This window comes from Artibeus jamaicensis, unplaced genomic scaffold, assembly GCF_021234435.1.
Source record: "Artibeus jamaicensis isolate MK-2021 breed Jamaican fruit bat unplaced genomic scaffold, CSHL_Jam_final contig_797, whole genome shotgun sequence".
Classification (NCBI taxonomy): Eukaryota; Metazoa; Chordata; class Mammalia; order Chiroptera; family Phyllostomidae; genus Artibeus; species Artibeus jamaicensis.
Window position 1 is genome coordinate 27,336,001 of NW_026521977.1, and position 14,292 is coordinate 27,350,292.

At 51.5% G+C, this 14,292-nt stretch overlaps 1 protein-coding gene across 1 annotated transcript in view; it reads right to left on the minus strand.

Moving 5' to 3' along the window:
- Positions 1-3,693: 3,693 nt before the first annotated feature.
- SYT13 (synaptotagmin 13) overlaps positions 3,694-14,292 on the minus strand; it is a 38,046-nt gene continuing 27,447 nt past the window's right edge. Inside the window, exons 4-6 of the mRNA XM_037166259.2 lie at positions 12,976-13,277; positions 9,260-9,389; positions 3,694-7,398 (exon numbers count right to left, since the gene is read on the minus strand). Coding sequence (XP_037022154.2) covers positions 7,094-7,398; positions 9,260-9,389; positions 12,976-13,277 — 737 coding nt within the window. The 3' untranslated portion in view covers positions 3,694-7,093. The remainder of the gene's footprint in view (positions 7,399-9,259; positions 9,390-12,975; positions 13,278-14,292) is intronic.

Here is a 14,292-nt window from a genome sequence, read left to right on the forward strand (position 1 = left end):
ATTAAACTTAAAGCTACCTCCCCGCCACCCTCGGGGCATTTGTCCACAGGAATCTCTTGGAGGAAACACACAGACCTATCGCAGAGAAAAGGTTGCTCCAACTCTCCCCCTGCTGCCTTCCATGGTGGAGTCTCCATGTACTGGCCGGGTCCCTGGGGAGGGGTCTTCCCCAGTCGTTTGCTAATGGTGCTGCTGTGGGGTGGGTGATAAGTGATATTTTACCCAGATGGTTTTAGAAAGAAGATGGGCATAAATTTAATGAAGACACAGATAAGCGTTTTTATTTTTTCCCCCCAGGTGCGAATCTCCGCCCATCCCCGCCCCTTCTGGCTTCCTTTCACCAGCCGTCCCTGTCCCTGTCCTTAACCTTGGCCAACTCGGCGCCTGCCATCCCCCTCCTGGCACGTGTCCCATGCAGCCCCTGGCAGCCCCCACAGCTGGTCACTCAGAGGCTTCCTGTTGTGAAAGCCACCCTGTGGTCCCCACGGAATGCGCTGGCTCTGTCCTTTTCCCAGAGGAGGGGTAGGGGAGGAAGGAGCAAAGCCGCATAGCTGTCCTGTCTAACCGGCCCAGGTGAACCAGGGTCAGTGCCACCCCACTGCTGGCCATCTGGATCTGGCCCACAGCTGCAGCCATATCTGGAACGTGCTCACGATGTCGTCACTGGGAAGCGAGGAAAGGAAAGACCCTCCATCTGTGCTTGGGAAGTTGGTCTCCCTGAAGCAGGGCTTGGAGGATGTGAGAAGGGGGTGAGGACTAGTCCACACCCTTCCCTCCCTCTTCTCTCCAGCTGCTGCCTGCTTCTCTCTCTAAGGTTCAAAGAGCCAGTGGTGTTCACCTTGAAGAGAAACTTAGGAGAGGGGCTGCTGCCTGAAGACTTGCAGGCTGCTATGTGACGATCTCTAGAGTGCTCCAGGTAGCATTTTGAAGCTACTGCCTTCGCGTCTGTTACCTTTCTAAGAAAGAGCCTGGGCCCCTGGGTCGGAGCCTGGACTTTAGGGTTAGAGCTGTGTCAGATTCAGGTCCTCCCTCCTCCTCTTGTAGGTGGTGAGATCTTGGACCAGTCCTTTCCCTGAGCCTGTGTCTTCAGGGCTGCGCGCAGAGCAGTGGTTAGTGCCTGCTGACTCTCTCATTACCACCGTTATTGTGACCTCCTAGATCAGGATGAAGTAGGTGCTAGAAGTAGTAGGGGTGCCTTCTTTTACCCAGAATCCCTGGGGCTCCCCTGAGTGAGGGGTTGCCTGTGACTTTTTCATACACAGCCACTAACACCTATTCCGAAGCCTCTGCCTGAATGGCGATCACCTTTCCCGTCCCAGCCTGGGAAGGGGTCCTCCGGCACCTGCTGCTTCAATGGTTCATCTCGCCTGGCTCTGGAGGGAAAAGGGGCTGCACAGAGATTTTGTTGGTTGGTTTCTGGCTGGAAAGACAGGTTTCTCCTTGCTTGTCCCAGGTTTGTATCCCTGGGTTTGCACCCACTTGCCAGTGGGAAATTGGGAAGGGAAACCATGCTCCAGGCCAGGCTGCACTGAGAGGAGACCACGCCCGGCAGAGGACGAGCCACCACAGGGCCCTGATCACACAGTGGCCACCGCTAGACTTGTTTTCATGGCACTGTCTGGCTTCCAGCCTGCAAGACTGGCTTCCTCCCACCTCCTCCAAGGTAGGCTCCTGCCTCCATCTCTGGCTTGGGGAAGCTGCTGATGTTCCCATCAGAAACCATCTGTGCTGGCTCACCTGCAGGAGAGGAAGGCGGGGAGCACAGGGGCGGCTCCCCAACGCTCACACCAAGAAAATGCCCAACCCTCTAAACCCATCCGCAGCTACCTCCTGTGTCTCTCTCCTTGCCAGTCATCCACCCCGGGAGGGAGCCGAGCAGATGCCAGCGATCTGAGCTCCTGCAATGGCTGTGCCTCCAATCGGCTCTAGAAAAATGGAAACTCTTGGGTGGAAAATTACCACTGGCTCCAAGAGCAATTAACAAAATGAGAAGAGACTGACTCAGAGCCTCGGGTGAATTGCATGTATATTGTCTGGAGGATTGGGTGACTGTCAGAAGATGCCAGGGACTATGGCCACCACGGGGCAGGGAGGGCAGGGGCACGGGCACATGTGTTTACCATGAGATCGGAGGCCAGCATGTGTGTGAAAAGCACACTGCTGCCAGTCTAGATCACAGAATCACAAAATCTTAAATCTTAAATCTAGACAGGACCTTAGTGATCACTGGGGTCCACATTCATCTTACAGATGTGAAAACCGAGGCCACAGGTAAGTGGCCTGTGACACAGCCCAGCTGGGCTGCAGCTTCTCGGCTCCTAAATGCAGTGCTTAGACCTGGTTTGTGTGTCGGAGCAGTTTATTTAAGGCAAGTCAGTGGAAAGCCTTGTATAAAGTAATCAATGAACTCTTCTTTCCTCTCCCTTTTCTCTTCTATATAAATCTACACTCTAAAATATTAGTTTTGGGCTCTGATGGGCCATATACATAGTTACCTATGAAACATAGTTTATATAATATTTGGCTATGCAGGGTAAGAGCCACATCTCCTATTTTATTATGAAAATAAAAATTATGAATTTTGCCCTGGCTGGTGTGGCTCAGTAGATTGAGTGCCAGCCTGTGAACCAAAGGGTCGCCCATTCAATTCCCAGTCAGGGCACATGCCTGGGTTGTGGGCCAGATTCCCGGTGGGGGCCACATGAGAGGCAACCACATATTGATGTCTCTCTCCCTCTCTTTCTCCCTCCCTTCCCTTCTCTCTAAAGGTGGATAAATGAAATCTTTTTTTTAAAAATCCTGAATTTTAAAATTCATCCTCTGCCCCTGGCTTAATGCCAGAGACCCTCCAGACTCCAGGACTGGGTGGCCACCCAGAGGCCCTAGGTGACAGACCTCCAGGAGTCTCCTTGTTCCCACCCACCATCTAGAGAGTGGGGTTGCGGGGTTAGCATTGGCTGCTGCACTGACTTGTTCAGAGTTTTTGTTTTGGGAATATTAGAGAAAGAAAAGTTTCTAGTTTCCAACTGATACTGATTCTTCTTCTCAACAGTGGGGTCGAAGCCCCCGGAGCACTCGCACCCCTACTTGTAGAGGCCCCTTCAACTCAGTGCACAAACCAGCCCATCAAGGTGCATGCGCACACAGCACAGTCTATGACTCAGCATTCCACTCATTCCTAGGTAGTTCCCTCTGAGAAACCTGCATAGGTGAACATGGAGACACCTACAAGAATGTTCATAGCAGTCCTGTGACAGCGAGAGAGACATCTAGATGTGTATCAACAACCGAATGGCATTGTGGTACGCCCATACAATGGAATATTATGAAGAAACAAAAATTAAATGAAGTAGAGCTGCATATATCTGCATAAATAAAGCTCAAATTTTTAATGTGGAGCAAAGATAGTGCAATAAAATTTAAATAAAGTTTAAAGTGCACAACAACACTTGATGGTGCCCAGGGTTTATGTATATAGACATGCAGTAAAAGAACAAAGAAATGCTTGGGGTGAGAAATCTCAAAATCAGGATGGCGGTGTCCTCAGTAATGGGCTAGAGGAACTTCAACAGTGTTTGTTTGTCAAGTTTTATAAAACTTGGCAGTGGTTCACAAGTGTTCATCAAACTGTTGTTTCTGCATTTTATACGTCTAAAATGTTCAGCGAAAAGAAGAAACCACCAGGCAGCTAACCCAGTTGGAAGTTATTTATTTACCACTGAAAGCTTTTTGCTCCAAACTGTGACACCAGACATATGACTACCATGTCTCATGCTTCTTTTTGTGCTTCGGTTCATAACTGCAAACACACACACACACGTAGCATCGACAACAGGAAACACGGGTGGCAGAAACAAGTCACAGGGGCTGCATCGCGCTCTGGGTGGGCCTCACCTCAGTTTGGCTTAGGCTCCAGCCCCCTGCCACCCAGGACTCCGAAATCCCAAAGGAATTGCCCTTGAAGAACTGTTCTTCCACCTTGCTCCCTAGATGGCGTCATTTGGGGCGATTTGTCCCTCAACCCACACCAAGAATCATACCTCCAATTGAAATGGACAGACACGTGCAAGGTCTTGATCAATAGGTACTCGACAAATAGATACTGGTTTGATGTAAGAAGTAGACTCACAGATTAATGCAAGTGCACTCCCAATTCTTTGTGCCCATCACCGTCCCTATGAAAGAACCAGAACGCCTTGTGGGCAGCAGCCCAGTCCGAGAAAGCTTCTCACCATTTTCACCTCTGCTTCATGCCCATCTTGGAAAATACCCGCTGGCAAAGTTACAAGGTGTTCCTTCCAAAAAGATCAGAGGGGCTCACACAGGGCCAAACACTCTGCAAATTGCCACTGTTTCTTGGACAAGGTAAACTGATGCAAAGATTACTGAAGTTTTTTGATTTGTCAGTCTGATACCTCTGGGTAAGATAAAATTCACCAAGACAAAGTTTGGGTGAAAAAGCACAGTGACAATATTCTCTTCTATCGTTAATGACATTTCCACGAGCTACAAATGGTCGTTAGGTGCACGGTGATACTCACAGCCATGAATTTCTAGGACAACTGAGATTTCCGATGGCTTCACCCTTGAGAAGTCAGCTAGGACTCTGATTTTTACACCACTTGCAGTGTCCTTTTCTGTCTACTCCCCTGTCCATACTTTATTCATTAATTCATTCAACAAATATTTAGCCCAGCACCCATGCGCCAGCTTTATTCCAGGTGCTCAATGAACACAACAAACACCCCTGTAAAATCTACCTTGTCTATCTGTATGCCTGCTAAGAGAGGTGACAGCTGACACGTATGATGTTCTGTGGTGGCATTGGACTCTTCTTAGGGGCAACCTTTAATTTATTGATTTTGGAAAACGAAACCTCAGAGACCCAAAGAACTGAATGCTTCCTGGAGGAATGACCGTGGGCGGAGTTGGTATTTCTGGGACCAGAGACCCTACCCAGCCCACCTCAAACATCTTTTGGTGTAAGTATAAGCCAAGTGCTTAGATTCGTGAGAAAGTGGAACCATGTTTCCTGATTTTAAGCCTAGAATACAGATTTTTCTAGATTCGAGTAGCTGATATTACCAAGAAGAGAGTATAGCTTACATAAGGAATATTTTGTTTTCTTTTAGTCATGCCAACCAAACAAGGGAGAGCAGAGTGATGGGGAGGGTGTCTCAAAAATGTGATAAAAGAAATCACTAACAAATATTTTTTTGCCTAAAAAAAAAAACCCCTGGCAGGTGGTGGTCAACCTTAGCAATCAAGATTTCCAATGATCTGTAACATTTTCCCATTAAAGAGGGATTAGATACTTTTTTTGTTTCTTTAATGGGGGTGTGGGGTAGAAGTTGTTTCTAAGGCTTTTCTACTTCTGCAGAGAAAGGCAAAATTATAACTAAGGGTGATAAGGCCCCTGCTCAGATTCTCAGGGAGAAGCCCAAAATGACTTGCCTTGCTGAAGGCTGAAGGATCGCCCTTACCCACCCTGTCTAGGAATTCTCTTTTAGATCAGGACTTGGGTGACATCAGAAGGTCCAGAGTTTGGACATCAGTATCAGGGAGTCGAAATGCAGAATTCATGGCCCGGGAAATAGGTGGGATGGTTCTGCACTTGCCCAGCATTGTGAGCTGCCAGCTTAAAGCTTAAAGACAGTCTGGTGGCCTCAGAGTTTGGTTTTAGCCAGAGACCACCCAGGGCTCTGAGTCCTCTTTCAGTTACCACGCAGTTCACACCAAGCTGCCATGTTGTCAGTCGTGCTCATCGGGTGGCCAACAAGAGAGCCCAGGAGTCCGGCTCAGGGGCAGATGTTCTACCCACTCCACAAGGCTCATAATTTGGTTACCCCTGTGGACAGCTATTTGGAATAATAAGGTAGGAATGTGAGACCTAGCTGCTGGCTGTTTCCTGATTTTATAGTGATAGGCCCTGAAAATGGAAGCGGGAGGCACATTTGTAGAAGTCTTTGTTTCCTACTTAAAGTTATCTTCTTTCTCCACCTCCACAGAGCCAGATGTAATGGACTAAATTAATATGTGCCCCTCCCCAACTGAATTCTTCCTGCTGGAAGGGATGCGTCCCTCTCAGAGGGTCACTTTGGTGATGCTGGTGGATGTGACAGCTAGCGCCCAATGACTAATGGGGGGGTCCCACCTGAATGTTGTCAAGAAAGTCCCCTCCAAATATAATATAAACTGATTTTGAGATAAAACAAGAAAGTTTTCAATAAAAAGTACAAATTCAATCCAAGAGCAGGATCTGAAAAGCACAGATGAAAATATTAAGAATTAAGATAATCAAATTAAAAAAACACAGAGGCTTCCAAATTTCACACTGACGGCTGAGATGTCCAGACTTGGAACTGGCTGCCCCAGGATGTTGGACCCCAACAAGGACCCTGGGAACCTGTCTGGAATGTTGTAGAGGGAATTTCTCCAAGTGCAGCGCTCCAACCTCTGCACCCAAACTGGATGTGCTTGTTCGTCCAAAGCCAGGCTCCCGGGGTCTGGTTTGGAACGTCTGCAGGTGGGCCCCGGCATCTGCTGGTGAGGTCTCCGCACTCTAGGGCCCGCGGACTGCTGGGCTGCTGCTTCCTGGGCGCCGGAGCCCGACTTCCTTCTGCCCAGGATTTCACCCGCCCTGACATGTTCTAATTCTATGCGTTGATCCAGAATACTTTTATTTTCTTTATCATTTTTTGAAATGCTCACTTTTAAAAAGCCACATTCTTTGCACCCATTACTCCTCAAATTCAGCTTTCTCTGCATCTGGACTGACCTCTCCCCACCCCCGGCTGCAAACCTGAACAAGGGCTGTATTTGATAAGTGTCTCTTCAGTGACACAGATGAGCAAAAATGCATTGCTCAGTGTGACCCAAACGTCCACACACTGCCCTGCCCTGCCCTGCCGTGTCTTGCTCATGTTTTAGAAACGGGAGTGTGAAGAGAGAGGATTAGTGTCCTGGCCTTTGCAGAAGCATCTGTCTCCTGGGTGTCAGAATGAGGATGTGGCACAAAGAGAAGGTCGCAGAGGACAGCTGAGACTGAAGGGGCAGGGCTGTGCCCAAGAAGAGAGGTGACCCAGGAAGCCGGCTACAGGTGCAGCTGGTGCCACATGGCGATCTGTCGGCGTGGGTTTTTCAGCATCTCTTCCCAGTGGCTGCGCTCGGAGCCTGAGGCATGCAAGCCCAGGCTGCAGCAGCCCAGCACGCAGCTCGGCCCCTCCTCCTCCTGGCCCAGCACCTCCAGCTCCACACTGGAGGCCTGCAGCAGGTCATCGGGCAGCTCGAACATGATCATCTCATTCCACACGGGATTGATCTTGTGCTTGGCTCGTTTCGTCTGCTTCTTCTTCAGCTTTCGAGCTTGGTGCTTTAAGGTCACCTTGACAGAGACATCTGGGGAGGGACAGAGGGGAATAAGACAGAGAGAAGGGTCAAGAGTGAACTTCTGGGATGTGGCAAGGCGGGGGACAATGCTCTCTCTTAGGGACAGAAAGAAAGAGGCTTTGGCTCAAGATCACACTGAGACGCCATCTCTGTGTGCCCCCCCCACGGGTCAGGCATTCATTCAACAATTACTAAATGCCCACGGTATAGCAGATACTGGTCTAGACATGGGAATGCAGCAAAAGCTCCTGCCTAATGGAATGGATACTCTAGTATGGAAAACAGACAACGGCATCAAGGCTGGCCTTTGGGTGACCCATGATAGGTCATGCTAGGGGACAGCCAGAGAACCACCCTTTGCCATTAGGCTTGCTAAGTGCCTCTATGTCCCACATAAAGCCAGGCCCAGGACAATGGCTCAGACGCCTTGCAGCTGGATTACAAACTCGGCCCAGAAAAACTGAGCCATCTGACGTCTTCATGTGCTTGGTTCTCCATCCAAGCATTGTTGTCTGTTATTAGGCTCATCAGTCACCTGCTGGCTGGATGCGTTCTTCTCTTCTGCTCTTCTGTAAGTGTCACTTGAGGACTCGGACTTCATGTGGAGGGTGAGGGCAGGCTGCCTCGGCCCCCATGGGGACTTCACCGAGAGAGCTGTGAGCCCCCCGCCCAGAAATCTGTCTGCCCCTCCCTTCAGGGACGCAGGCACCATCACAAGGCTCGGGACCCAGATTACGATTCATTAGTCAAAGTTCCCAAAGCTACTGTAAGAATAACCGTTTCTCTGCATTTATTGCTATAATTATCCCCGCCGGGGGGGGCAGTTTGTTATTTCAGCAGGTATTGGAGTGACGAAGTGCCATGCCATAAGTGTCCCGACAGCAGCTACTAAAACGGACCAGGAGGCAAAGAACCGCCTGGAGCCAATGAGGAAGAGGCAGTGGGTTCTGACTTTTGGCTCAGGAGTCTGGCAGCAAGGCCAACGCTTCTGATTTCATTCACCCACGAGGTTTTTCTCAAAGATTCTGAACACAGGGACACTTCTTCATTTGTATCCTGCTGTAAATATCTATTTATATCCTGCTGTGAGTGCTGGGCTCCGGGTCCTGGTCCCCACGGCTAACCAGGGATGCTTCTTGCTCTGGCAAGAGAACCTGCTCGGCAACCCCTGACTTGGAGTCTGGGCTGAGGTGTCCAGGAGGAGAAACTGAGGCTTCCAGAATGTTGAAGAGATGTTTATTTGGGTATATGGGGCACAGACGCCCTAAGCTTCAGGCCGCCTCAGCCCGGGAGCCCACACACCTTCTGCTGTCACCTACACTCAGCTGGTGTGGGGGTGGCAGGTTGGCAAAGGCTGAGAAGCGAGAAGAGACTGGGGTGGGTGTGGGGAGCACAGGGATGGCTTAGCTGAGACAGGAGAATGGGAGCCTGAGCTTCTCGACACCTGCCTATAAGGTGGGCCCGGCCAGGTCTGGGTGACAAGGTCAGGGCCAAGTTTCCACTATAGCCCACATACTCCACTTTATGGCTACAACCTGACCCTTGGCTTATATGACCAGGGGTAAGACCGGTTCTTCTCGTGGTGGATCTCCAAGGTCAGGAGTCCCCAGTAGGTATGAGCCCCACCTGGGCCCCGATGACTAGGATTGGCCAAGGAGTACGTGGTTGTGAACTTAAAGAAGAGAGTGTGCCCTTTAAAAATGAATTTGTGAGCTTGGGGTGAAGGACACAGATGAGGTCAACTCCACAAATGGACTCATGTCCCACCTCCCTGCTCACCTGTCCCTGTTGTCTTCCAGGTGCCCCTCCCTCTGCACACACTCCCAGAGGCCAGGGGGGCCCTGGTTCCCTCCCCTAACCCCTCACTCACCCTTCCCCAGGAGCTCCTTGGACTGGCTAGAGTGGAGGTTCTTGGCCTTGATCAGCACGACCAGGAGGCGGTTGGCTGCCGGGAGGTAGCTGATGGAGAGAAGGACCTCTCCAGTGCCGGCCGAGGGCTCCTGAAACAGGCGGGAGAATGAAGAGACAGCTGCACGGAGAGTGGCTTCTGCCCCAGCATCTGAGGCTGAGGCCAAGGCCAGGGTCACACTGCTTACGCCCAGCTGGCATCCTGGAGACCATTTACCCATCAACACTAGCTCTCCACCTTTGCAGAAGGGAAGGGGGCGCAAAGGAATTCTATGTGGCCCTATTTCAATAAGAGTTGATTTTGTTTGTCACACAATGTGATTTTCCAAATGCCCTATATTCAAACCCAGCATATAAAGCAGATCAAACCGATGCCACTCAGGAGGTGGGGGACCCCCTCTCGCCCTTCACTTGCCCCTGCCCCAAGCCCCTAGGGCATCTTTGCAGAATGCTAGGGTTCTGGGGAGCACAGCTGGGGAATCACCGCTTTCGCCCCTCAGCTTCCTGGGGCACAGGGGAACTGTGATTCATTACTCAGAAAAGATCATTCCTTCTGGCCCCTGCAGTGCTGAGAAAGTCGATAATGTCATGTACTGACGCTGAGCAGGGCCTTGCTTTGTCAACACAACGGCCAGCTATGTCAACAAGAAGCCAGGCACACGGCGTTAGGTGACGCACCGGAGAACATAGGCAATAACCACACACTGCAGGACACGCGGAGCCGTCTGAGAGGCATCCAGCGCATCTGTCCATCTGCAGGTTTACAGAGCGTCTGCACTGAAATTCCCGTAAGAATTTGTTGGGAATTTCAACAAATCCACTGAGGGACAAATGTGACCAAAAGAGCCACTACAGAAGGCAGAAGTCAGTCACAGTCCAAAGGTGGTGTTGAGGGTATGGAGTCTAGAACCAGACCGTCTGGGTCCGAGTTCCAATCCTACCAATTGTTGGCTGTGTGACCTCGGGCAAGTTACTTAACTTTCCCAAGCCTCTATTTCCTCATCTGTAAAATGGAAACAATAACATCAACCAATGGGGTGATAGAAGTTAAATGACAATATTTGATGGCTTAGAACAGTGCCTGACGCACTAAGCTCTGTGAAACTGTTCGCTGTATCACCATTAGCTATCAGGGAAGAGCCATCACTACTACTTGGGATGAAGGGGGAACATCGTTTCTGGGTGGATGGGGGCAGCCTGGGCTCAGGGGTGGGGCTGCCAGCCCTCTGCCTTTCATGCAGGAAAAACATCTTCAACACGACCCTGACATCTAGCGAGCCCTAAGTGACTAGTGATATGATGAAACAATTTGGGAGCTGCCGGGAACATTGGTGAGGACGTGAACAAGAGCAGCTGACATTGATCACACAGCACTGTGTGCAGGGCGCAGCTACGTTATCTATCACCCTGGGCTGTACACTCCACAAAGCCGCAACCGGCAGCTGCCACACAGTTGACACACAATAAACATTTGTGAGAGAGGGGTGAGACGTCCCATTTAACCTTGGTGACAACCCAAAGAGCAATACTGACTTCACTCCCATTTGAGGCGTAAGACCCTGATGCTACTCAGGGCACGTCACTGCTTGAGGTCACGTAGACACAGACGGCAGACTGAGCCTTGAACGGGCGTCTGGTGTGACAGCAAAGCCCAAGTCCTGACCCCAGTGCTCTTCAGTGTCCCTGGAGTCGCTGCGGACTCTCACTTCAGAAAGGGGACTGAGGCCCAGGGACTTGTCCAGGTGCCCAGGGGGTGGCAGCAGAGCTGGATGGGCACCCGCCTCCTGATTCAAGGGCACTCATTGGAGGTCCACAGTTGGCCTGGGCAGTAGCCACAAGGCGAGCAGATTTCGGCGCTCCACTCCCCGCCGGACCAGGTGCAAAGAGCCCAGACCTGTCAGTGCATTAAGGGCTCGTCACCTCTGTGGAGGGTTCCAGGGTCCCAGACAAGCCCAGTGGCTGCAGCACAGCTGGAGGGCTTAACAGCATCTGCCCCTGGGCTCTGCTGCTTTAAGTGCGTGCCTGCCGACAAAAATACAGGCATGTCCCGGGAGATGCTGGGGCTGGACTGCGGATCGCCAGGATGGGGTGAGTATTGCAATAAAGTGAGTCACAGTCTTCTGCAGGTGGACGGTCTTGCCTTCAGTTTATAAACCACGCAGTATCAGTGGAGTATAATAAAGCAAAGCTGAATAAAACAAAGCATGTCTTTCACCCTCTTGCTTCCTCATCTTCTCCCTGTTTTTTCCTGTCCCCCCCCCCCCCCGCCAACCTTTTTCTTAAGCTCTCAGTGAATCATGCAAGCTGCCCTTGGAATGGGTCACTGTATGGTGCCTGGTGACGCACATGCCACTTTGGCTGAGTGTCTTCCGGTGAGAACTGGGGCACCGCTGGCACCTTTGTTAACCCGTTCTGGTCTGCAGAGAAGTCTCCACCCACCGGTTCACACAGGCCTGCGCCCTCCAGCTGAGATCTGGGCTTTCTCCTGCCACCTGAGTGCCGCCTCCTACCTCTGACTCCAGGCTGCCCTCTGAGGTCATGAACATTTGTGGGAAATAGGCCAGCAGTCCAAGTGGGTGAGAGAATGCATTTGTGCCGCAGTGGCAACTACATGTGTGACGGTTATTGGAGCGGCTGAGCCATAGATGTAGGGCTTTGTCTTATCGACTGCTGTGTCCTTAGCTCCAGAACGGTGCCTGGTGCACCGCAGAAAGCCGGCAAGGTCCATGTGGTGTCACCAAGGTCCGTGTGGTTTTTACTCTTAGGGGGGAAGGATAGAAGCAGCTTTGGTGCCTGAGACTTCTCAGATAGGCTGAAGTTCAGCCTATTAGGGGTGTCACCAAGTCCCCAGGGCCCTGGGGGATCCCCTCCATCTCGGGAGAAAGCTGTTTTACCAGATGAATAAGCCAAAGTGTTCATTCTCCTTCCCAGGGCCCCAGCTACGATTCCACATGAATCCCAAACCGCACATTAATTAGAGAGTGTGCTTTGGAACAGCCTAGCTCCAGCTGACAGTGGCTGTCAGTGTTTACCAATTTCCTGAGTCTTGGAAAAAGAGACAAATAAGGCAAGAAAGAGATTATAGCAAAAAGGGATGCAGGTGGGGAGTGAAAGTGTACCCCCCTCCTGCAGGGGCCACCGGGGGAGGTGCCCGCTGCCAGGGGAGGTGCTCACGCAGTCTGGCACCTCCAGGGCGTCGTGAGGAGGGGATGGCAGGAGATTTATAGTGAGGCCAACCTGGCCTCAAGGCAGAGCTTGCCATGACCCAGATGGGCGACCCTGCACGGGCCACTGAGCTACTCTAAGTCTCAGTCCCCTTGTCCGTGAGTGGGGAGTCCCAGCACCACCTGGTGCTCATCTCCCCGGCAGTGCCTGGCACATGGCGGGTACAAAGGAAGTAGAAATGGATGTAAATGAGGATATAATACTGCCAGCACCAGACCCGACACACTCTTAACATGATGGCAGGGGAGGTCTTTGCAAGGCAAGCTAGAAGCAAAACTAGATGCCAGGAACCCCGAATCCTGGGCTATGGGTCTGCTCCAGCCCTCCACTCTGTTAAGATTCCAGCCTTCCTTATATATACACACATTCACACACCTGAGCTGGGAGATTCTCTAAAGCTTGTTCCATGCTCCACTGCCAGGTTTCATCTTCCCGGGACAGAGGTAGCCTTACCTTACTTGAAGTCTTCAGCTCCCCCCACTGGGCGGTCCCCAGAGGCACAGACACACCATCCAGGCCCAGGCGAAGCTCCCCAGCCACACTGTGGCGGGAGAAGCGGTCACAGGTCCTCAGGGTCAGCGTCAGGGTGGCCGTGGGGAGCTCCTCCTCGGCCAGGGGGAGCGCCAGGCCTTCCTCCCAGGTGGTGTGCAGCTCCCGCTTCTTCAGGGCCGTCTGGGCCTCCACGCAGCCCGTCCTGGTGGCCACGCTGCCTTGGACATAGCAGTCACAGCCTCCGTCGTGGTCACTGGTCACAGCTGCAGCCAGGGACAAAGCAACACCAACATGGAACTTCTTGAGGACCCAGGGAGGGGAGGAGCATGGCCCTGCTCTGAGCTGCAGAAGCTGGCTTGGCCGTCATAACCACGGGTGTGTGGACAACCCCTGGGCTGACCACCTTGGCCTTGTAGAATTACCTTTCAGAGAGACAGCGGGAGGTGACTCTCTTATCTGAGGGGCCAGTGCCAACACAGGCTGGCTTCCTTGGAGCGCAGGCACAAGACTTGGTGCTTCCCAGGGCTCTTCCCACCTCAGGACTCTGGGGTTCCCCCAAGGTGCCAGAGCCCAGACACTGCTGGTGACATTTAGTTGTGTTGCTGGCACAAGTCATTTGTTCTGTACTTTAGGTATTTGCCACACAACCACTTGTGGCGTGACTCACTGGGCTGCTACCTCATGAATGTTGTCTTATATTCTGAGCCTTGGCGTTTTTCAATGCTCCACAGTGTGCACATTTGCACTTGCGGTGCTTGTGGGGCTGGTCCTGAAAGCTGCCATGAGTCGAGGTAGCCGATGTCCCCCTGGAGAGGAGAACCGAGGCCAGGAGTCCTGATAGAAAGAACTCTACGTGGTGCTCCAAGGGCACTGGGCGGGGTCCTGGCTGGTACCAGTGAGTCGGAGTGATCTTAGACAAGTCCCCTGACCTTGCTAGCCCTCAGTTCCCTAATCTGCAAAATGGGACCATTGTAAAGACCAAATATAAAAGAGTATACAAAAATGCTTTAAAAAACCCTCTTTAAAAAAATAAAAAGAAAAGACATTGTCTGAAAAAAATTAAATTAAATATGAAAGTCCTATTTTTCCTGCCGATGGCTTCCAGGAGCCATGGAGTAGCCTTTGTTAGGCCTGATTCCTTTGTGAAGTCTTAGCTTGGTTTGCTGATGGTAACGTGAATTGTCAGGGTAGAGGGGCCAGGGATGCCCTAACCCTTCGGGAAGACTACTTGCTTTGAGGCATGCCAACCGCTCAGAATGCCCCGTGTGCAGCAGAAAG